The following is a 22,950-nucleotide window of genomic DNA, read 5'->3' on the forward strand; positions in this document are numbered from 1 at the left end:
ACAATGATTTCAGTTGTAGATTAATAGTAACATCAGTAGGGTAACTAGTAACATCACAAAGGGTACTGAAATTGTTAATTTCAAGATAAAATCAATTAAATATTTAATATTCCCCACAAAGATTGAGTCTGTTTGTGGGGAATGATTTTTTTTAAATATTAAATACTTTTATATTGTGAATAAAAATTAATTAATGATTCTATTATGTTCTATTATTCCTCAGTAATTCAAACAATACAAATCTTCCATACAATGGAATTACCCAGCCTAATTAATAGCTGTAAAGTTTGGTTTCCACTAGGAGAGTTACTGGCATACTAACTCTACTCTACTTACTTGGTCGAGTAACTGTTTTCACTACAATTGAGAATAGTAGGTAAAGTGTGTTGTCTAGTGAACAGAACCAACCTTAAAATGTCAATACGGAACAATACTCGACACTAATCTACTAGCTCGAGACTGTTTTCATTAGCATAGTAGTGGTTGGAGTAGAGTGAGAAGCGGTGGTGGGGGAAGGCAAGTGGTACAGTACTATCCCACTTTACTCTACTAAAAACTAGTACTCCACTATGAACGTTTTCATTGGGAGAGTTCACAAGATAGTTAGTACTTGCCCATGGAGCTCTACCACTAAGTCTACTACTGAAAACTAGACTTAAAGCAAATAAAGTGGCTTGAAAGCATTCATTAGAAATAGACAAATTTACAATTTGAATCAGTTGATTTGCAGCATCCCTACCGATTTCTCAAGGTGCGTACAGATTTACGCGCCGCGAACATGAGTAATTCACTTTCAATCAGCTGATGCCAAGCTTTTTATATCTGTATCTTATCGTTTCTGTAAAAAATACAGATATAATCAGCTGATTAAAAGTTCAGCTGACCAAAGGAATATTTGGTGGGACTATCCCTATACTCTTTGCAGGAGTATTTCAATTTGACTGTAAGATTTTAGAATCTTGTTTTTTATCACCATTTTTGACTTCTGTATGTGTAAAGGATGAATTTGTGACTATATTAATAATTTCTTGTTGTAATTTGACACTATTCAGATGTATCTTGTGCATTTTGATGAATAAAGAAATTTTCAATTCAATTCAAAGTGAATTGCTCATGTTCGCGGCGCGTATATCTGTACGCACCTTAAAAACCATCTGCTTGAATACTGCTTGTGGGTGTAAAAGCTGAAATTTTCATCTGTTTCAGGTGATTGGGGGTATTTCTATACAAAATATAACAAAGGGGGGTTTGAAAACGTTAATTGTTAAGGAATCACGAATCTCCCACTCCTACGAATATATTAGGGAACCAGTCTGGTTACTTAAAGGCACTTTGAGCGGTAGCCTACAGTGATTGGATAAACACATACATTACTATCGATTATAAAGTACAAATTCAATCAAAGGCCATATATTTAGTGCCGGTTGCACAACAGCCGGTTAAATTTTAATTATGATTAATTCCACGAGAGCCAATCAGAGAAGCCATCTTATCAAGAAGGCCTTCTCTGATTGGTTCCCGTGAAATTAATCACGGTTAAAATTTAGCCGGCTGTTGTGCAACTGGGCCTAAGTGTACATGATGATAATAAACACATTATATAATAGGCATTATGTTAAATCTAATGAAATTTAAAATGACGCCAAAAAAATCATACGTTCAATAATTATCGAATTGTATGTAACTCAACTTAGTCTGTATACAGCTTGTGAGCAAGTTGAGTACTATCAAATGAGCCCTCTGGTATAATTTTTTTTTTTTTAAGATTACGTCCTAAAGACTCCAGTCATAGAGTATAAGGCAAGTCATGTTATTACATAATAATTCTAACACTAAGTAGTTCAACCTAGTTTAGGTTTGAAAGGAATTCTTGTACACTATAAAAAGCTCTATCAACTAAATATTTTTTAATTTGTTTTTTGAAAATCTTCAAATCATCATTACTTTTCAAGATTTGAGGTAGCTTGTTATAAAATTTCCTACCAATATAATCTGGTTTTTGTTCAATACAATTACAAGTACTTGATAATTGAATTAAATTCATTAATAATTGTAGAAAATACAAGTAACAGATGTAAGGTGCAAAGTAATAGATAATGAATGAAAAAGACTAAGAAATTGTCAAAAAACCACAGATTTATTGATACTTAGAAAGACTGGTTTCGGTTGTTACACCATTGTCAATCTCTGATAAACTGTTGACAATGGTGTAATAACCGAAACCGGTCTTTCTAAGTATCAATAAATCTGTGGTTTTTTGACAATTTTTTAGTCTTTTCCATTCAGTATGAATAATTACCACAATATCAACTTCTCAACTACACAAAAAGTAATAGATAAGTTGGTGCTCGCTAGTAGAGAAGGGGCCACTAATGAAGGTAATGAAGCGGAATCAGAGTACAATAGAGTATGGTAATCGAGAGTTGAGAATGAACCTTTGTGAGCCTTTATTGAACAATACCCACAGTAGACTGGAAGCGCGGCCCCGTCTACTTTCCATAACCCGACAAAGGTACTTCCTATTATTTTTCAAGCAGCTATTATAAAGGTGCGTACAGACTTTCGTTCCGCTCCGCAACCGAACGTCACTCCAGCAGAGCGATTGATGATCGATCGGCGAGCAACAATGGTTCGACTGGGGAACGCGAGAAGATCTACCATCTTCCGTAACGTTCATGATCGGTGCGAGTAGAGAGCGGAGGCGGAGCGATTGCTGTGCGATGGTGGTACGTGGGCGGTACGAGGGAGGAGCGTGCTCGGTGCGGGTTGGAAGCAAGAGTATGTGTACGCAGCTAAAGGCTAGCTACATACACATCGACTTTTGTTCGTACAATATTTTGCCGTTCTATAAATTCTATTAGATTAAACAGATGATTTCAAATAGGTTATGTCTGTCAAGTTCCGTTTAATCTGATAGAAATCATAATGACGGCAAAATATCGTATGAACAAAACACGATGTGTGTGTGTGTGTGTGTGTGTGTGTGTGTGTGTGTGTGTGTGTGTGGTGTGTGTGTGTGTGTGCAGGGCGTAAGAGTCGGGATTGTATAATAATAAACAGACACATAAATAATAAAATTGAGCTTTTTGCAAAACTTTCTGTTTATTATTATAAGGCTTTTACTAGAGTAAACAGATATCTTTCTCAGTATGATACTTCAATTGTATTCATAAATTTCCTGTTTCAGGCTGTTATGATGGCTATCTCAGGTGTATAGATTTGGAAACTGGACAACCGGTTTTATCATTTGCTTCCTGTGGAATGGTCAAGAGTACTCCAATATTAGATGAGAATGGATCAATTATTTTTGGGTCATACGATCAGCATTTGTATTGTATTTCGGATGAATTCCAGGTGAGATGACAGATTTTAGAAAGCAATCTTCCAGTTAGAGATTATGTATCCTTTTTTCTTTCTTAATATTATTCTAATCAACATCCTTGCAATCATCATTTGCCAAATGAGTACAAACACTTTGTCTAACTGATATCATTCTCAACAAAAATGGCTGTCTATGTTTTCAATTTTCTCCATTTCATGGAGACACAATGCAATTTATCATTTTCGAATATGGAATCTAATGCAGTACCCTTTAGTGAGGTCTACTTTATAATAGCAGTGGAGAAAGATAGGAGGGCAGCTATGCCGATTCACTGCCTTGTCACCTTCTATAGAGGATAGCTGATACCGGTATATTTTATATATAATGTTGATTTACTGTTTATTCTTGTTCAAAATAACAAATACTTTCTATTTGTCAAGCAAATATATATGCTATTATCTTTCTTCTTAAATAATAACTGTTTATTCTTGTTTAAAATAAACAGATACATTCTATTTGTCAAGCAAATAATATATGCTATTTTTATGCTATTTTTTCATTTATTCTTAGACAATAGATACAATGCAGGTAAAAACAACAGGCATTCGCCCAAAACTGCTTTAAACCTTAATTTGGAATACACGGTCTAGAGGTTATGTAAATAATAATAATAATAATATCGTGTGACCTGGCTGGCTCAGGTCTGGTGTCAGAGTTTTCAGGTCGCAACTGATCAATTTCAGGGCCTCTGACATGACCTAACGAGGTTATGTAAATGATAACTTGATTCACACACTATTTTGAGTCCAAAAAATGTATGTATTACAATAATTTTGGATTTATCAGATTAATTAATTTCAAAATACAAATCCAAACCAAAATCTTCCTTCACAATCACAAAAAATATTAAAAATTTCACTTAAATCCACAAATTGTACTCATGTTAAAATTCTAAACATGTTGAAATTATTATTAGAATTAAAATTTTCAAAAAATAAATTTTAACTTAATTCTTGAATATATTGTAGGTGAATATCTTCTCTCTTTTTAAATAATAAATTTTCAGAATTGAGATCATATATTTTGGTAATTAATTATACTTTTACATTGTTGAAAATCGATCTGGCAATGTTTCGGAGCTAGAACAGGATAGCACTATCTGCTTTGTCGGATGATAGACGAGGATAGCAACACCAATGTTAATAAAATACTGACTACCATCATAACTTGGACCTCTTCATAGCCTAAACTAGCAAGTAACCCGTGCTCCGCTAAGGGTCTGATTAAAAACTTGACAAACTGGACCTACGAAGATCTTGAAGAATTTGAAATAGAACTATAACCATCCTCGGTAATTTAAGAATCTATATGCAAAATTTCAAGTTAGTTAGTCCAGTAGTTCAGACGTAATGATGCGTCATTTGTGAATTCCCTATCCCCTACATGTATACCTTTCCTTTATTATATTATAGGTGATTAGCCGTCAGGCTCGCTTCGCTCGCCATATCCGTCTAGCCAGGGGGCGGAGAGATCAGCAGGCTCGCTTCGCTCGCCTGCATTTTTCATTTGAGCATTTTTATCATATGTTGGGACGATCCAGTCGGGGGTCCAGACTAAACGTCTGGCTAAACGGATATGACGAGCGAAACGAGCCTGACGGCTAGTAATATAATATTCCCAGGAATAGCTCTGTTTCAAGTAGCACTGCCCAATCATTTTTTCCGCGATAAATGCATTTCAATCTTCAACTTGGTGCCAACCCAACAAAGTCAACTCAACTTAATGCCAACCTGACAAAATTATTAATTTAGTTACCAGTTAACAACTGTTTCGAAGAGGTACTCTCTCTAGATTATAGTTCTATATTAACATATGGTATGGCCATTTTTCAATTATAATTAAGAGATTGGAATAAGAAGAATATACATGCTAAAAGACGAACTTTAAACCCTTAAAAACCACCCTTAGAGTTAAATATTGCCAAAAGATGTCTTCAATTATAATTAAGAGATTGGAATAAGAAGAATATACATGCTAAAAGACGAACTTTAAACCCTTAAAAACCACCCTTAGAGTTAAATGTTGCCAAAAGATTTCTTGGTGCGCCTCTAAAGGGCCAACTGAACATACCTACCAAATTTGAACGTTTTTAGTTCTGTGAGTGAGTGAGTGAGTGAGTCAGTCAGTCAGTCAGTGGGTGAGTGCCATTGCTTTTATATGATATATAGAATATAGTAGATAGATATTCGTTTTTGACGGATTTTCTATTTTTGGCAGGTAATATGGAAATGGAAAGGTGGAGGTAGCTTCTATGCCACACCTTGCATAGACAAGGATAGTAACCTGGTATTCGCTGGTCTACTGGATGGAACTTGTGTGTGTCTGGAGATAGATAAAGGAGCCTTAAAGTGGAAAACAAAACTGTCTTCGCCCATATTCGCCTCGCCCGTCTTGCTTGGCTCTGACGTCATAGTTTTTGCCGAAGTTTCTGGCTCTGTCAACTGTCTGAAGACTGTCTGTGGATCGTTGGTGAGTAATCAGTGCTCTGTAGTTTCTTGGTCTGTGAAATGTCTGAAGACTGTCTGTGGATCTATGATGAGTAAAGGTCCTATAGCACTATCTATTCATTCTTATAATATTAGTATCTACATTACTAGTAGTTCTGTGAACAGTAGACCTCACGCAGTATTCTCATCCACAAGTACCAGATGTCAACTGTTTTAAATGTTAACAAACTCAGGTCACGTTTGAATCTGTATTCCATATGATATAATTCATCCAGTTCCGTGATGACCTTTCTATCTGATGAAAATTAATTTATTAGAATCAAAAATATTATAATTTATTTCTCCAGCATTATTTAGTTCATTTGTTTATTTTTATTCACCTATTAAATTGGTTTTTTCGAATGTGAGAATATTGATACTGATGGGCACGCATAATAATACGGTACCATGACTGCAAAACAAAATATTGAAACCAAAGACTTTAAAGCTGCGATTAGACCAAATTTATTTAAAAAATGTTAATAACTGAATCCTTTTAGATTATATTAGATTGAACATAACTTATCATACACATGATGAAGATGTGTGTTTGTCAACTTCCGTTCAATCTAATAGAATCTATAAGGATTAGGTTATTAACATTTTGTTAATAACTTTGGTGTAAACCCAGCTTAAAGATGCATACCTCTTTAATGTCTTTGATTGAAACTATAGACCTTATACAAATACAGTAATAGACTGGCTTCTCCACACATCAGTATAATCACTTGTCAGCTGATTTATGATGAATAATTCTATAGTCTGATTTTTACACTAATATTGGCGTATGAAGGAGGCTCCTTTTTCCTTTTATATTATCCTTGAAATGCAAAATTTCCAAAAACCTTGTATATACGTCGACGCGCAATTAAAAAAGGAACATACCTGTCAAATTTCATGAAAATCTATTACCGCGTTTCGCCGTAAATGCGCAACATATAAACATTTACCTACACATTTAAACATTAAGAGAAATGCCAAACCGTCGACTTGAATCTTTGACCTCACTTTGCTCGGTCAATTATAGATTATGCTATTTATTGTTTCAGCTGTGGACGTACAAAGCCGACGGCAACATTTTCTCATCCTTGACATCAGCCACTGTTGCCAACAAAACACTGATCCTGTTCGGATGTCACGATGCACACGTCTACTGCTTGTCGGGGTGTGACGTCATGTGTCGGCCATCTTCGATTTGGAGAACATGCTTATTGGCGCCTGTGTTCGCAACTCCTTTTGTGGATATTTTAAATAATTTGGTCGTAGCAGCCAACACAACGGGAACGGTTTTTGTTATGAGTTTGAGTGACGGATCTGTGCTGACTTCGCTAAAACTGCCTGGGGAAATATTCTCTTCACCTGTGATACATGATGGTAGAATCGTAGTAGGCTGTAGGGACAATTATTTGTATTGTATTTCAATAATTGATAATGCGATCTGTGTTGAAGAAAGACTATAGCAATAAGTGGTGTTGAAAATAAATGTATTAAGATTCTCTCTGTACGTTGTAAGAAATGATAACCGAACAGTATTGAAGACAATATTGAAGTATTTAAGGAATCTGTTGGGGAAAGATTATTGCAATAAGCAGTTGATGAAGATAGGTAAACAGTACCAAGGTACTCTCTGTACGCTGTAAGAAATGAAAACTGAACATTATATAAAAAATATTGAATTATTGAAGAGAATATTGAAGTACCGGTATTGAAAGAATCTGTTGTGAAAAGATTATTGCAATAAACACTTCATGAAGATAGCTGAACAGTACCAAGGTACTCTGTGGACGCTGTGAAAAAACGAACACCAAACAGTATTGAAAGTACTGACTGTCCGCTGAAGATGGAGTGTCTTGGAACGCGTCCGGACATGAAAGGTGAGTAATGTACTGTTGTTAAATTGAAAATAGTGGCTCGTTATATGATTGAATATTAATTCATGGAAATTCATTATTTCATAATATTTAAAATATTTTTTTGCCGAATATAATATATTGATTATCTTAAACAAGAATGAACAGTTGATTACATAAGCTATACCGGCATAGATGTTCTCCCGTCTTCCTCTATTGCTATTGTAGTGTCTCACTATAATCGGCCAGACTCGGAAGGAGTCAACCTAAAGTGGGAGATAAATTTCTTTTAACACGGCTCTTTCTCAAAGACATGCTCTATCCTCCACTAATCTCTCCCACTACCTAGCAGCATTCTCCTTCTTTTGTGTCTGTGTGAGAGAGCTTTGTAACGCTTCGCTCCCCTCCACTGGCAATGTTCCAAAGTGATATGTTTGTGTATGTTACGGAGATGTGTTCATCACAAGAACCTGAAGCGAAATGACACGGCGCATCCAATTGTGCGCAGGATGTCCGTCTGTGACTATGCTACAAACTGTGGAGGGAGAAATGGGTTTCTCCTCTTCATGTTAAAAGTAATTTATCTCGCACATTAGTGAGGTCTACGTTATTTTTTTAACGATGAGAGTAGAGAAAGATAGGAGAACAGCGTTGTCGAACATCTGGCTTGCCACTGCCTTCTATAGAGGATAGATGATACCGGTATATCTGATTTAATAATATTATTCTATCATTTACTACTCATTCTCGTTAAAAACAATCAATAAAATTTTATTTGTCAAGATAATGTAATTTTCAATGATCCAATGATAAATTTACATGATTTAGATTTAATATTTTGTTACCGTAATTAAATTATATTTTTCAATTGTTAAAAAACTATCTATAACAGCAATCTCAAGGTAGGCGCACACAGATCGTCATCGAACGGATGGCACGCATCGGACGATTTAAGCAGGGAACCCACTATGCCGTCACCGTCAGGCGCCGTCCGGCACCGACCGTCACCGTTGCGTACCGGCAACATTGCTTTAAACGAACGGCAACCCACTATACCCGTCCGTCACCGGCCACGACCGTGTCCGTCAGTCACCGTCGGCCACCATTGCTGTATGGGGCATTCTTGCCGGATAGCCGGTCCGTTTTTTTTTACATTCTTCCAGTCGACATTCAACTATATTGCGGTCCACGTTATAATGTCAGTATTTGATCAACATTGGACTTGATATCCTTGTCTATCATTTGACAAAGCAGGTAGCGCTATACTTTTCTAGCTCCGCAAAGCTACCAGATCGTTATTTAACAATGTAGAAATATAATCTGGCAAGGCATAGAATCAGCAACGCTGTTCTCCTATCCTTTTCCACTGCCATTATAACGTTACTATATCAGTGAAGTCACATCGCCAGTGTTTTGTTGTAGTGCGCCTTTGTTCTGTGAGTGATGAGTACGGACGAAATGTTGATAGAGGCTATTAGGGAGTATCCTTTCCTGTATAATACTAGTGATAATAGTTATCACGACAACAGGAAGAAAGATAATGCTTGGCAGGAAATCTCAGAAAAGTTTGATACCATGTCAGGTACTTACAAATCTTATTCTGTAAGCGAAATTATGAAATCAAAGTTTTGGCCGATTGACATGTTAAATCTCACTTACCGTTTTCCATTTTTTAGGTTACATATTAATTTTGATTTTAGGCTAATAGACGGTGTTGATCTCTATCAGCTGTTATTTTGTTTTTAGTGTCTGCTACTCACTGCCTTTTGTATTGCCGTTGAGATTTCATGGCCTCGTGTAGTTTCGTTTTTGTCTTTTAGATATTTTTATAGATAAATTATCCATATTCACTTTTTGTAATCATTTTCAATTATATTTTACAAATTGATTGTCTCTCATTATATTAGTGTCATCGTCAGTTATGTGTTAACAGTATTTTTAAGTGACGTAGTCATTTGCTTTTTTGTTTCCGAGTCTAAAACGTTGCTTCGTTCTTCCGGCATTGTTCCTCTCTTGTGCATCAACTTTACGAAGTCCCAAACGTTTCTTCAAAACTTCAAGTATTTCTATGAAGTATGGTCACTGTTAGCATTGATTTCGACAGATCAATCTGCGCTATACATCTCGCCGTTCACCGTTTCAAAATTGATTCATTAGTTTTTGTTTTATCTTCATTCCAAGTTTACATGTGCGTCAAAACCTTGCAGTGTACATGAAACTTCTCTTCAGTGTTCAATCCAAATCCATCTTATGTTTTGGATCTCGCATCTAGCTTGCAATTTGGATTTTTTGCAATGCTACTCATTGAAGAATCGATTTCTTCCTTCACATTGTCTTGTATCTGGTAACGCTACTACCATACGTTCGGATTCAATCTCACCATCGCCTTTGGAGTGTCCTCGTCGGAGTTTCATCGGTTTCTTATAACAGTGAGGGGTTCACTGTTGTCAGCCTAGAGTCGTCTTGGATTCCTGCTGGTCTCCAGAATCTTGGTCTGAGGCTCTCATCCTGATCCGCACCACCTGCGTGGACATGCTGGTGCTCGTCTCCACCTGCTGCTACTTCAAACTTTCTAAGCTAAGTCCTATATTTAAAATCATTGATATTTTCACATCACATCAACTGTAGCAAAATATCCACTTTGGTTATAGATCTTGTGCTATCTCTTCTAAATTGGATATTTTGATTAAAGTACATTTGCTCTACCTTCCCAGACTTGCCTCAATTTATTTGTGAATCTTATATTCAATATTATCTCAATATTCAGTGAATCTTTCTAATTGAGTGTTTTCCATTAATTTTTACTTTCCTTGCCCTACTACCATAGGTAAGGAAAGTATTGCTTTCCAAAAAAAATTAAGGTACCCCAATTTCAAGTTTTCTATACGTTTCAAGGTCCCCTGAGTCCAAAAACATGATTTTTGGGTATTGGTCTGTGTGTGTGTATGTGTGTATGTGTGTGTGTGTGTATGTCTGTGAACACGATAACTCCATTCCTAATTAACCGATCGACTTGAATTTTAAACTTAAGGTCCCCATACCATGAGGACCCGACAATAAGAATTCAATAAAATTCAATTCAGATGGCGGAAAAAATGGCGGATAATTACTAAAAAACCATGTTTTTCTCGAAAATGGCTCTAACGATTTTCTTCAAATTTATATCATGGATAGCTATTTATAAGCCCTATCAACTAGCATAAGTCTCATTTCTGGGAAAATTTCAGGAGCTCCGTAATATTCTTGAGAAAAATGGCGGAAAATGACTAAAAAACCATGTTTTTCACGGTTTTCTCGAAAACGGCTCCAACGATTTTCTTCAAATTCATACCATGGATAGCTATTTTTAAGCCCTATCAACTGGCATAAGTTTCATTTCTGGGGAAATTTCAGGAGCTCCGTAATATTCTTGAGAAAAATGGCGGATAATGACTAAAAATCCATGTTTTTCACCGTTTTCTCGAAAACTGCTCTAACGATTTACTTCAAATTCATACCATGGATAGATATTCATAAGCACTATCAACTGGCATGAGTCTCATTTCTGGGAAAATTCCATGAGCTCCGCAATATTCTTGAGAAAAATGGCGGATAATGACCAAAAACCAGGTTTTTCACGGTTTTCTCGAAAACGGCTCTAACGATTTTCTTCAAATTCAAGCCATGGGTAGCTATTCATAAGTCCTATCAAATGACATGAGTTTTTTCCTTGGAAAATTGCAGGAGCTCCGTAATGTTCTTGAGAAAAATGGCGGATAATTACTAAAAAAAACCATGTTTTTCACGATTTTTTCAAAATAACTTGACCGATTTTTTTCAAATTCATACTCTGTATAGTTATTTATCAGCTCTATTAACTGGCATGAGTCTTCTTTCTGGGAAACTAATGGGGGGTCCACCCCATCCTTGAGAAATGGACTTTGTAACCTCCTTCTCGTGCATGAGATAGGTAGGTAGAGCAGTTCATAAAAAGAACACATAGTCGAGATATTTCATCTGTAGAACAGCTGTTTTGACGACTTTAAAAGAATGACGACTAAAAAAATCATTGAATTTCACAATTTACACAAAGGAAAAAGTACTCTGAAAACAATTATATATACACATATACAAAAGTCTGATCGTAGTTTCGAATATGAGCAAGGAAAGTTTTTGTGAGTGTACCACACCAGATTTTTTAAGCTTTCATCTTCCATTGGTGATTGTATCCTTTTAGTTTTTAAAATTGACAATATTAGTAACCTTCATTTTGAATAATTGTTATTTGTTTTTCAATAATTATTAATTGCCATATTAATGTATTTTCATTTTGATTTCTAAAAGTTTAAATAGTCTCAAACTTATTCAATTATTTTGGTTATCTATAAAGTACCCACTTAATATCGTGATTTCAAATGCATATTTATTTATTTATTCGTTGATATAATATACAAATCATATGAATATGATCGGGATAGAACAACAGGCATAGCACAAAACAATTCTGTTCCCAAATTTTTATAAATAAATGAATGAATTAAGTCTTACTGTAAATCAATCTTTAAATATTTCAAAGTATTGAAAGTGTTTAAACATCACTCCTTTATCTGGTAATTATTTAAATTCAAACAAGCAATTAAAACCTTTCTTTTGTTTGTATTCCACTAATATTATGCTTATTCAGTTTCCTTTGTGTCAGTTCAGTCTCTTGATTCTTGCACCTTTGCAGATCTTGTCTTTTGTATCGATTATTAGCTCAACTTTGTGACTACTGTTTGTTCAGTTTATCCATTCTAAATTTATTGTAGAACTTTGGTAATCGTTCATCATTTGTTTAATTACTCAATTAATTACATCAATTTTTAATTACTCTTGTATTTGTTACTTGAGCACTTTTTCAATTTGAGCATTAAATTAAATTTGAATTGTGATTCTTTTCTATATTTAGTAACTTTCATTATTCATCAAGCCTGTTGTTTAATTTGGGTTTAATCAACTATTCTAAATTTCTCAGAGCTCTTTCAGTTATTATTTGCACTACAAATATTTTAATTAAACTTGTTGATTATATTCAACCTTTCATTTGGTATTTTTTATTTCAATCTCAATCCTGAGTTACCATTTGCGGTACATGCCAATTTGCTTTCATTCAATACATATTATGTAAGCACATTGGATCTTTCCTCCTTTCAAATTTATATGTGGATTTTGTTAGTCTCTGATTACTTTACTAAATTTCATAACCTACAAATTCACCCCTTTATACAGTCCACTCTTTTGCTTAGACAAATTTCACAGACAAATCACATGATGATGGGAAAGGGCTTAAATTGAAGGTCTTGATCCCAGGGACTCGGGAAAAGTTAGCAATTGTCTTAAAAGTCAGCACACGCTGTGGCTATTACTAGCAATTCCTCGTCTGATGAACTCTCCATCGCAACTGATGCATTTCTTCTGGTAAGCTCCGGTTTCTGACGGAGCTAACCAGACGGGTAAGTGGGTTATCGCCGGAAAAATGACGGTGAAGGCGGTGACGGTCGGTGCAGGACGGCGCATGACGGTAACGGCATAGTGGGTTCCCTGCTTTAGATTCGAATAGACTCTATGCATTGTTTTCAATTGGACTGCGCATAGGTATACGATGAGGATATATATGCGCACTCCAATTGAAAACAATGAATCGAATCGTAATCGTCCAATGCGTGCCGTCCGTCCGATGACGACACAGAGAAGTCCTACTTTGTGATGACTTATTTAGTTCTCCTACTTTGTGATTACGATCTGTTTGCGCCTACCTTTACAGAGCTGAAAAAGGATAGCGCTATCTGCTTGTCGAATTATTGACAAAGATAGCAATACCCATGTTAATCAAATACTACCACTATAACGTGAACCTCACTAAAGGAATGTCATTGTTTCACTTGAAATTTTACTGAAAACTCCACTGATGTGATAATATTAAGTATTTTTTTAATATAATATATTGATAATAGTATCATTAATTATTAAGAAAAATAATATCAAGACAGTTTATTTTAAATTGGAAGTTACATTGAAAACCGCGTGGAGCGCCACAATCGATCTACGCTTTCTACTCTCCAGAGAAAACATCTGTTTACATTCTCTTTCGGTTTTTTTTAGGTTATGTTCAATATAGTACAATCTTCAATGCATGATATTAATAGGTGTCTTTGCGATAGGGTTTGAGATGAACAATTAATTATTGTAAATTTAATGAGATTATTTTTAGGGATTAAGAGTTGAAATTGAAATCTGTTAACGCTAAAATAATAATTAATCAGCGTCAACTAGCTGTACGGTAAACAATATTATTGTAGCTTATTTCAACAGACAATAACTTTTGTTCTAAGTAATTCTAAACAGTTTATTTTTAATCCATGTCAAGCTTTGAAATCAAACAATAAATCAAAATCATGGTGATTAAATGTAGCGCTTATGGATGCATCAATCAGCCCACTCTTCTAAACAATATTGCTTTTTTCAAGTAAGTATAATGTGAATGTAGCCTTCTAGCATAACCTAACTTTTTAATTATTCCAGGTTTTACTTGATTCTAATGTGTTTCAATAATTTTAGTATTTTTGAAACATTATAGCCCGGTTGCACAAAAGCTTGTTTGATTTTATCTTTGATTAAATGCCACAAAAATCCCATCAGAGAAGTTTGCTTTTTAAAAAAGCATTTTATTTTCCACATGACGACGTTCAACTGTATGCTTGTGTTATAGTATACCGTACTAAAGAATCAGATGAGTAAAATATGAATCTATCAGTATTATCTGATTGGTTTTTGTGGATTCAATAGAATTTAAGAGGATTTTGTGCAACTGGGCTTAGGCCTATGTATTTACTAAAGGGCTCCATACACTAGTGAACTTGGTTCTTGCAAACCATTTGGTTCGCAAGTACCAAGTTTCCTAGTGTATGTGGAAAATTGGCGAACTGCGAGTCAAATTCGTGACGAATTTGGTCTTCAATCTGGATTAAAAACTTTGTTCGGTTCGTCCGCTTGGGGTAATATTGCACATGTAAATTTCAGATCCTCCAAGCTCCTTCCAGTAGCTAGGTAGCGAAGTGTAGCTACGAGGCAGTGATCAGGTGTTCTAAGTAGTGTATCTCTCTTACTTATTAGAGGCGTTACAAGATATAACAAGTAGTTAAATTCACTCTCACTCATTCTCAAATAATTTTTACATTCATTCTATTTATTTTTTCATTTAACAATACACACATGATTAGAAAAGGATCAACAGGCCTAGCCCAAAACTGTTCCCTTTCCGAATTTTGATAGTAGTAAGTCAATTTCTAAAAGGTAGGTTATGTTGATTTACTTTGAATTGTTCAAGTCTCCTACGCTATTTTCTTAAAGATGATGTAGCCTAATAGTTTCAAATGTGACCACTCCTCTCCCTCCCGCAACCACACTTTCGACCTTTCGCTTCTTCATGAACACTCCACACTTATCCAAATCTAACACAGCAGCTGCAAACTTTGAAACATTCATCTCTGGACCCCGTAATACACTGAAGTAACGAACGGTTGTTCGCTCTCCCCACTACAGTGTGTGGGACAAATCCTACACGAACTTGGTTCCCTGATCCGCCGATCTAAGTTTCCTAGTGAATGGGGCCCCTTTAGTTAACATACTATAATTCATTTGCGTAGATAGCTGTTTAACATTGGGGGGACGTACTGTGGGGTCTGGGGGGCTTACCCCCCAGTCGATGAGGGTCTGGGGGGATGCCCCCAAGTGAAGATTTTTTTGAAAAATAGCTCATTAAAATGATGGTTTTTTAAGCATATTTCACTTCAAATCCGTTTCAAATCCTCTAATTTGACAGTGGTAAATTAGTGGGTAAATAAAATTCTGAGTTACTGGTTTTATAAGTTTTACTAAATAAAAATTATTTACAAAAAAAAACAGCATTCGTTGTAATGTTTGTTTTGATTACCAATCAAAGTAGGATAGCTGAATAACCATAGAAAAGTTCTCCACTCACAAACCATACAAAGCTGTAATTTTTACTTAAAACTGTGTTACAAAGATCAACATAAATTCCCATGAGTAATTACATTTTTCAAAACAAATTTTAAATCTTTCTGATTGTAACTGTCCTTGTTTGGAGAGAGTTTCAGATACAAAATACTTATGTAACAATCGTAACATCACCACAGGTGGTGTGTTAGTGTGTGTTCGTGCATAATAAGGATATAGGTATCTAGTAGTATTTTTTTTTTAAACATCTTTATTGCCCATAAAAACAAAATACAAAATAAAAAACTTACAAAAGAAATATTCTAGATTATAATAATATATTATGCTATTTTACAAATAAATTAAAATTACATGGCACCACCCAGCAAGGGCAAAACCCTGACCGCTGAGTGAGAGTATCAGCTGTTAGACAATATAAAAAATTATTTACTAATAATCAAAGCTACAAAAAAATCGAAGTTAACAATAAATTACTAGTCTAGTAATTATAATATTTGACTGATGTCGAAGAAAAATTTTTGTATCACCCACTTATTTATCTGTTCCATCCTCTGTCTACCCCTATTAGAAAGATATTCTGACAATGCATTTGGCATTATATTTATTATTTTTGAGCTAAGATACCCCAATTGTCTTCGCACTATTGTCAAATCTGAATAGTTAATATTATAAATGTTATGAGATGTAACTCTCAGGTTATACATAGAAACGTTATTATTCACTGTAAATTCCTCCTTCCTCATCCATGCATAATAGAGAAGTTTCTTTATATAAATTTGACGTACTGTCATCACTTATTAAGAATTGCTTTTATTATCATTTTTTGAAATGTAAAAATTTTATTCATGAAAACATCATACGCTCCTCCCCATACCACTAACCCATATTGCAGCACCGATTGAACATAGGCAAAGTAAAGGACCCTAAGTAATTTAATGTCTAATATTTTACGGACTTTATAAAAGATAAAGGAAATAAATTTTAAGCGTTTACAAATATATTCTATATGAGGCTCCCACTTGAGGTTACAATCAACCATGATGCCCAGATACTTTACTAGAATACTTTGTACACTGGTCACTCTTGTCATATATACAAACGACGCTATGTATAAATATTTCGTACAAGGCAAGTTTATTCCCAATTTACAAATAAACTAATAAAAATGTGTTATCATAATTAAAAACTTCAATGAATTTTTCCGGGGGACATAGCCTAGGCCTATATACCATGAGATATTGGGGGAACGCGTCCCCCGTGTCCCCCCCCAGGTTCTACGCCCATGCTATAATTATAGAGAAAAGATAGTACAAGAAGATATCCCATGGTTTATGTCGCAAATTTTACTGTTACCTCAAGCCGATAGTTCTCCTTGGTGAAGGTATGTGACGCTGGTAGTCTTTCATACTGTGCCGTTCTTACAATCTCATCTCAACAACAACTCAGTAATAATAGACAGTAGTAGTCGACAGCAATCGGTTTGAGCTGAAAAAAATCAGCTTGAAATTTGGGACATAATCGACGTATACCATGGTATATCTTCTTATGATATATTTAATCAATGCTATAACTATAATATCATTATCAACCACCTCATTACCCACGCACAAGCCTAGAGCTCATGCGGGCATCACCCTCAGCAAAAAAATCTGTATTCCTGATTTCACTTTCCAGGTTTCCTTTTTACAACACGGAGCTTCTCGCCAAATGGTTGTCAGCCATACGAAGGACAGGTTTCCTAGCAAATAGGTACTCGACAATCTGCAGTGTACATTTCAAGAAGGAAGACCTGCTGATGGTTCCAGGAGAGAAAAAGCCGAGGCTTCGCGAATGGGCAGTGCCTTCTATATTTCCAGGGGTGTCCTACACTGTCAAGCAAGATCCACTAGAACTAGAGAGCTTTCCAGAAACGCGGGAAGTCGCGACGCAAACTAGACACGTCGCCAGGAGAGAAATTATTGTCGCCGGAGTCAAATTATTGCGGAAACAAGATGCCGGCACACAGACGTCAAAGAAATACTACACTTCATTAATGTCAGCTAGTAAAATGAGGCAGAAAGTCAGAATCAAGCAGAAGGCAGTGAACAGAAAATGCAAACGGATTCTAAAATTAAAAAATAAAATGGATGAAAATGGGATAATGAATTCTGAGATTGACAAGCTTGTAATGGAAGTTTGTTTTGGCAAAACTGATGAAACATGATGAAAAGCCAGAGGTGGTGATTTAAAGTTTGCTTTGCTCAACAAACTGAAACTTACTCAGCAGGTGAGTTACATTTGATTTATATTTTTCATTTTCTGTAGAATATTTGAATGAATAATTTCCCATCTTGACAAAAATATTTGAAATATACAGAGTGCCCCACGGAAGGTGTATCAGCCGAAGACCATGAAATTTGCAACAAAAAATGTCCAGTACAATTTTCTTATATCGACTTTAGTTTTCGAGATCTATAGATTTTTCTAGATTTTTAGAAATGGCCTACATATCGTCATTAAAACGTTAACAACTAGAAAACTATCAGTCAAAATCTAATTGCAAGGATATGGTTTGGGAAGAGTAAGGAATTTTCAATAAGATTCTATAATCTGTTTCTTTGTTTGAAGTTTTTTATGAGCTTTCAAATTTGAAAAAAAGTTGTTTCTGGTATGCTAACCTTGGATATTTGCAGTTTTCATTGCTTAGAAATTGAAATTTCTCGAACTTAATTGCGCCCTAACATTATATCATAGCCCTCTTGAATTCGTTTTAGAACATAGTGTAGAGGAGAAGGTAGCTGAGAGTATTGAAAGTAAGATAAATTTATTCGTAGGGCTTTTAGTAGCTGGGGAGTCACTTACAGAAAGGTCCCATCTAGCTTGAATTTAAGCCTTCAATAGGCCTCACAACAGTTATATATCAGCTGGGACCGACAGTTGAGAAGTAATGCATCTATCTTAAATCTAAATGTCTTCCTTCCACCTTCTAACATAACGCCGCTCCAATATGTTTTTACATTTATGAAATAGGATTGTAGTACCCTTTGAAAATAATAAAATAAAAATACAATTATTTTGTTTTTCAATATTTTAATGCATGCAATTTCTTTTCAGCTACCTTCCCCGCTACCCTCAATAGTGAGGTCCACGTTAAAAGGGCAGTGGAGATGACTAGGTGAACAGCGTTGCCGATTCACTGCCTTCTATAGAGGATAGCTGATACCGGTATATCTTATGGAATATGAACTGTTCATTCTTGTTAAAAATAATCAATTATATATAATTCGTCGAGAACATATATTGAAAAATGAATATTTATAATTAAGATTAAACATTTTGTTAATAAATTATATGTTTACATTGTTAAGAAACGATCTGGCGACTTTGCGGAGGAGGAAAAGAATAGCGCTATCTGCTTTGTCGAATGATAGACAAGGATAGCAACACGAATGTTAATCAAATACATCCATTATAACGTGGACCTCACTATACCTTCGCCGTTTCACTATCCGATGAAGGTTGACAGTTGAATTGAACTACTTTTCAAGGTATGATCACATTATACATGTATATACATTATACAATCGGAAACGTCACAATGTTCTAAAGAGCAATGTTCTCGCGTGTACTTGCACTTCCTGCATCCAATGTGATCATATCCTTACTTATTTACTTGCAATAGTGAGGTCCACGTTATAATAGATGTATTTGATTAACATTGGTGCTGCTATCCTTGTCTATCATTCGACAAAGCAGATAGCGCTATTCTTTTCCTCCTCCGCAAAGTCGCCAGATCGTTTCTTAACAATGTAAACATATAATTTATTAACAAAATGTTTAATCTTAATTATAAATATTCATTTTTCAATATATGTTCTCGACGAATTATATATAATTGATTATTTTTAACAAGAATGAACAGTTCATATTCCATAAGATATACCGGTATCAGCTATAAAAGGCAGTGAAGAGTGAATCGACAACATTGCGACGTTTCCGATTGTGTAATCTATATACGTCAAGGAATAAAAACCTATTCTATTCTATACTAATAGTCAAAATTCTTTATTACATATTCTTCAACAATAGCAATTGTTGTCAAGAATAAAAAAAATTTATTTTTGAATTGTTTGTATTTACAATTATATTTTTTCACTGCCAGTCTATGTCTCTTGTTTCAAGAAATTCACATAGTACATAGGCCTTCCTTTGAGAAACTCGCCAAGTCTTTTAGTTCCCCACTAGCACTCCTCTCACTAGCTCTCCAACCAGCTTGCCAGATCGTTTTAACAATATAGAAGTATAATTAACAATTAATTTAATCTCATATATGAAAATTTACTATTCAATCACTGAAAAATATTTTTTCTTGACAAATTAAATATAATTGATTATTTAAAAAAGAATGAACAGTTGATATTACATCAGATATACCGGTAGCTATCCTCGACAGAAGGTAGTGGCAAGGCAGAGAATTGGCAACGCTATCTTTCTCCACAACCATTATAACGTAGACTTCACTATAACATGTTAATCGGGGTTTCACACAGTGAATAACGCCGATTTCAGATTGAAATCAAATAAAGTAATTTACTATCAACTTGTTGAATCAGATTGAATGAATTCATTTTTTTTTTTTTGCAGGAACATAGTATGATTACCGCATCTGTCGACTGAGAGTGCCTGGATATACTGAATCTTGAATGTGAATTTGAATTTCAGATCAATTATCCAATCGAATTTATCCGATTATTATCCTATAAAGACGAATGAATTGGATGAAATGGCTACCAGACGAAAGCAATGAACATATTCTGTTGTGGAGGTGTGCTTAATTTGAATCTGTATTTAGTTGAGAACAATAAATTCATAACGTACAAATATTACTATGATGGATGATACTATTATGGAATGATATTTAAAAAGAGGCCCTGTTGCAGTGAAGCCTGTTTAATTTTAATCAAGATTAAATGCCAAATAACCAATCAGAGAATCATTTTTTCAAAAAGTCTTCTCTGATTGGTCTTTTGGAATTTAATCGTGATACAATCTACATTTAAGTTCACAATCTAACAGGCTTTTGTGCAACCGGGTTTAAGACATTCAAGTGAGTTTGTGTAAAGAGGAAGTTTATGGAAATATTTTAAAAATCTAGATTGCCCTGGTTTCAAAAGACTGTGTAGAGCAAGTTGTCAAGAATGTGATATTTTCTGTAATAAATTATTGTTGACTGTCATTATGGCTACTATTACTTCCATAATTGTTAATTTGGTTCATAGCTCAGTTCAATGTTCATGTTCTCTGACTATCAAACCACACAAAAAAAACTCTTTCGATTTATTAATAGCTTACTATTTTACTAAAATTTTTATTAATTAGGTATTTTTAGTACCGGTAGGTGAAAAGTAAAATAATTTTGTTACTTACTTGCATACTTACTTGCATACTTGTGATGATCCCACTGGAAGCTTTGCAGCCGTGGTCGTCGTTTGTCCGATTCAACTTGAGGTCAGACGTCCTCCCAGAACTCTTTCATGGAATAGTAGTTCTTTTCCAGCAGATATGTCTTCAAAGATTTTCTGAAGATTGCAGGATCACTATACCTCCTTATGTCTAAGGGGAGCCTGTTAAACACCCTGCTGGCTACATTCCTCGTACTATTCTGTACTGTTATACTGTTATTCTGTACTTATTCTATACTATATTGTACTGTTAGAGGAATAGTACAATAATGTTTGTACTTATCATGTGTTAAATCTTCATAATTATGTGTTATTATTGAAATTATTTTTCAAGAATAAGGCCTAATTCACATTGAAATACGCTGGCGTGGTACTGACACTTCCACACCACTCCTATATAAACATAATGTAGAGAACTTTACAAACATCCCTATCTAACCCTGTCAAGTATGAATTTGCTTTAAAAACTTGAGAAAAGAAACACTAAAACTTGGGCGTACTTGAAAAACGTAATAAAACTGCGTATTTCTGAACATTTATAAGAACGTATGATAATTAGAACTACTCTGAACCTAATATTCTAGGTGAACATTATTTTTCCAACGCAGATTTCTGGATGAAATGGAAATTAAGGGGCTTTTTACAATTAGGTTAATCGGAAGTGTCCAATTTATATATCTCGACCTTTTATTTATTTAAATATCTAAATAACAATAATTTTATTGCTTGAGTTTTAAATTTAAATCAGTTTTCAAGTCATTACAAGATTTCAAATTTACCGGCACTACAATATGGTTTCCAGGTTGGGTTTTACTGAGAGTCACCAGAATGCGCTGATCTATCAATTCATCATCTGATTATCAGAAACCAGAGAAAAGGGTGTTATCATGGTTGAAATAACTATTTCTTCATTATTATCTGTGCAAAATTTACAAATATTATCTCTCATTACGCGATTGATTTGAAAGCAGGAAAATAACAGAATGGAATTGTGTTTTTGTGCAATGAAACTTGTGGGGTTTGTTTTGAAGTTTTCCCAATTGTGAGGTTATGTTCATAATTTTGTTTCCAACAGATTGAATGTGTTTTGAATTCTATTTTCAACAGAGAAACTTACAAATAATGTTCAAAATTTATTTAATTATATTATAACAGTGGATTCAGTCCATCTACTGACTCCAAAAGTGATATTTATGTCAGGCCTACGAGGTACACAATCTAACCTATCGTCTGCGATACTAGAAACATTTTTTATCAATGAGAACCAAAAGTTATTTGCTGAGTTTTGTTTGCATAGTAGGCACTACTCTTTTACTTCTTCTATTTGGCGATCAGAGGCCGTCCATTCAAAGCATTGTTACCGAAACTCATAAACAACTAACTAATAATTTGCGCACTTTCAAGGTAAGATTGAAGGCTATTTAGCATTGGAATGATATTTATTTAGCAGCTTTGTCTAAGTGTCAAGATTAAATTTATTATTTATTGAAACACACAATCCTTCTTGTCAAATGAGTGGCTAACTTGATGATGAGACGCATTAAAAAAAATCGGTTTTGGTTTCCAAGCGACAAAGTTGAGACAAGTGAACTTATTGTAATATATGTTTGCTTTACCATTCTCTATTAAGTGAAAAAAGTATCATCATAGCTAATAAATAAACTAATCTGGATTTTCATGTAGATCCTTAATTTTTTCATGTTATTCTTGTAGTGGAGCGACGAAGAAGGTACCTGAGAGTGTTTGAATCATGCATGTAACTAAATGTCTCCGCTTTCTTCGACCTTTACCTTTGC

The 22,950-nt window shown here is 34.7% G+C and overlaps 1 protein-coding gene across 2 annotated transcripts in view; it reads left to right on the forward strand.

The window, feature by feature from the left end:
* LOC111062274 (beta-alanine-activating enzyme-like) overlaps positions 1 to 21,110 on the forward strand; it is a 176,345-nt gene extending 155,235 nt beyond the window's left edge. Inside the window, exons 11-14 of one of the 2 annotated variants that reach the window (XM_039422209.1) lie at positions 3,188 to 3,354; positions 5,600 to 5,851; positions 6,918 to 7,742; positions 17,388 to 17,800. In XM_039422209.1, coding sequence (XP_039278143.1) covers positions 3,188 to 3,354; positions 5,600 to 5,851; positions 6,918 to 7,328 — 830 coding nt within the window. In that variant the 3' untranslated portion in view covers positions 7,329 to 7,742; positions 17,388 to 17,800. Of the gene's footprint in view, positions 1 to 3,187; positions 3,355 to 5,599; positions 5,852 to 6,917; positions 7,743 to 14,562; positions 14,871 to 17,387; positions 17,980 to 20,336 lie in introns of those variants that run through there. The other variant, XR_005570594.1, reaches the window with a different exon arrangement.
* Positions 21,111 to 22,950: the final 1,840 nt, after the last annotated feature.

This window comes from Nilaparvata lugens, chromosome 2 (genome assembly GCF_014356525.2).
Source record: "Nilaparvata lugens isolate BPH chromosome 2, ASM1435652v1, whole genome shotgun sequence".
In the NCBI taxonomy this organism is placed as follows: domain Eukaryota; kingdom Metazoa; phylum Arthropoda; class Insecta; order Hemiptera; family Delphacidae; genus Nilaparvata; species Nilaparvata lugens.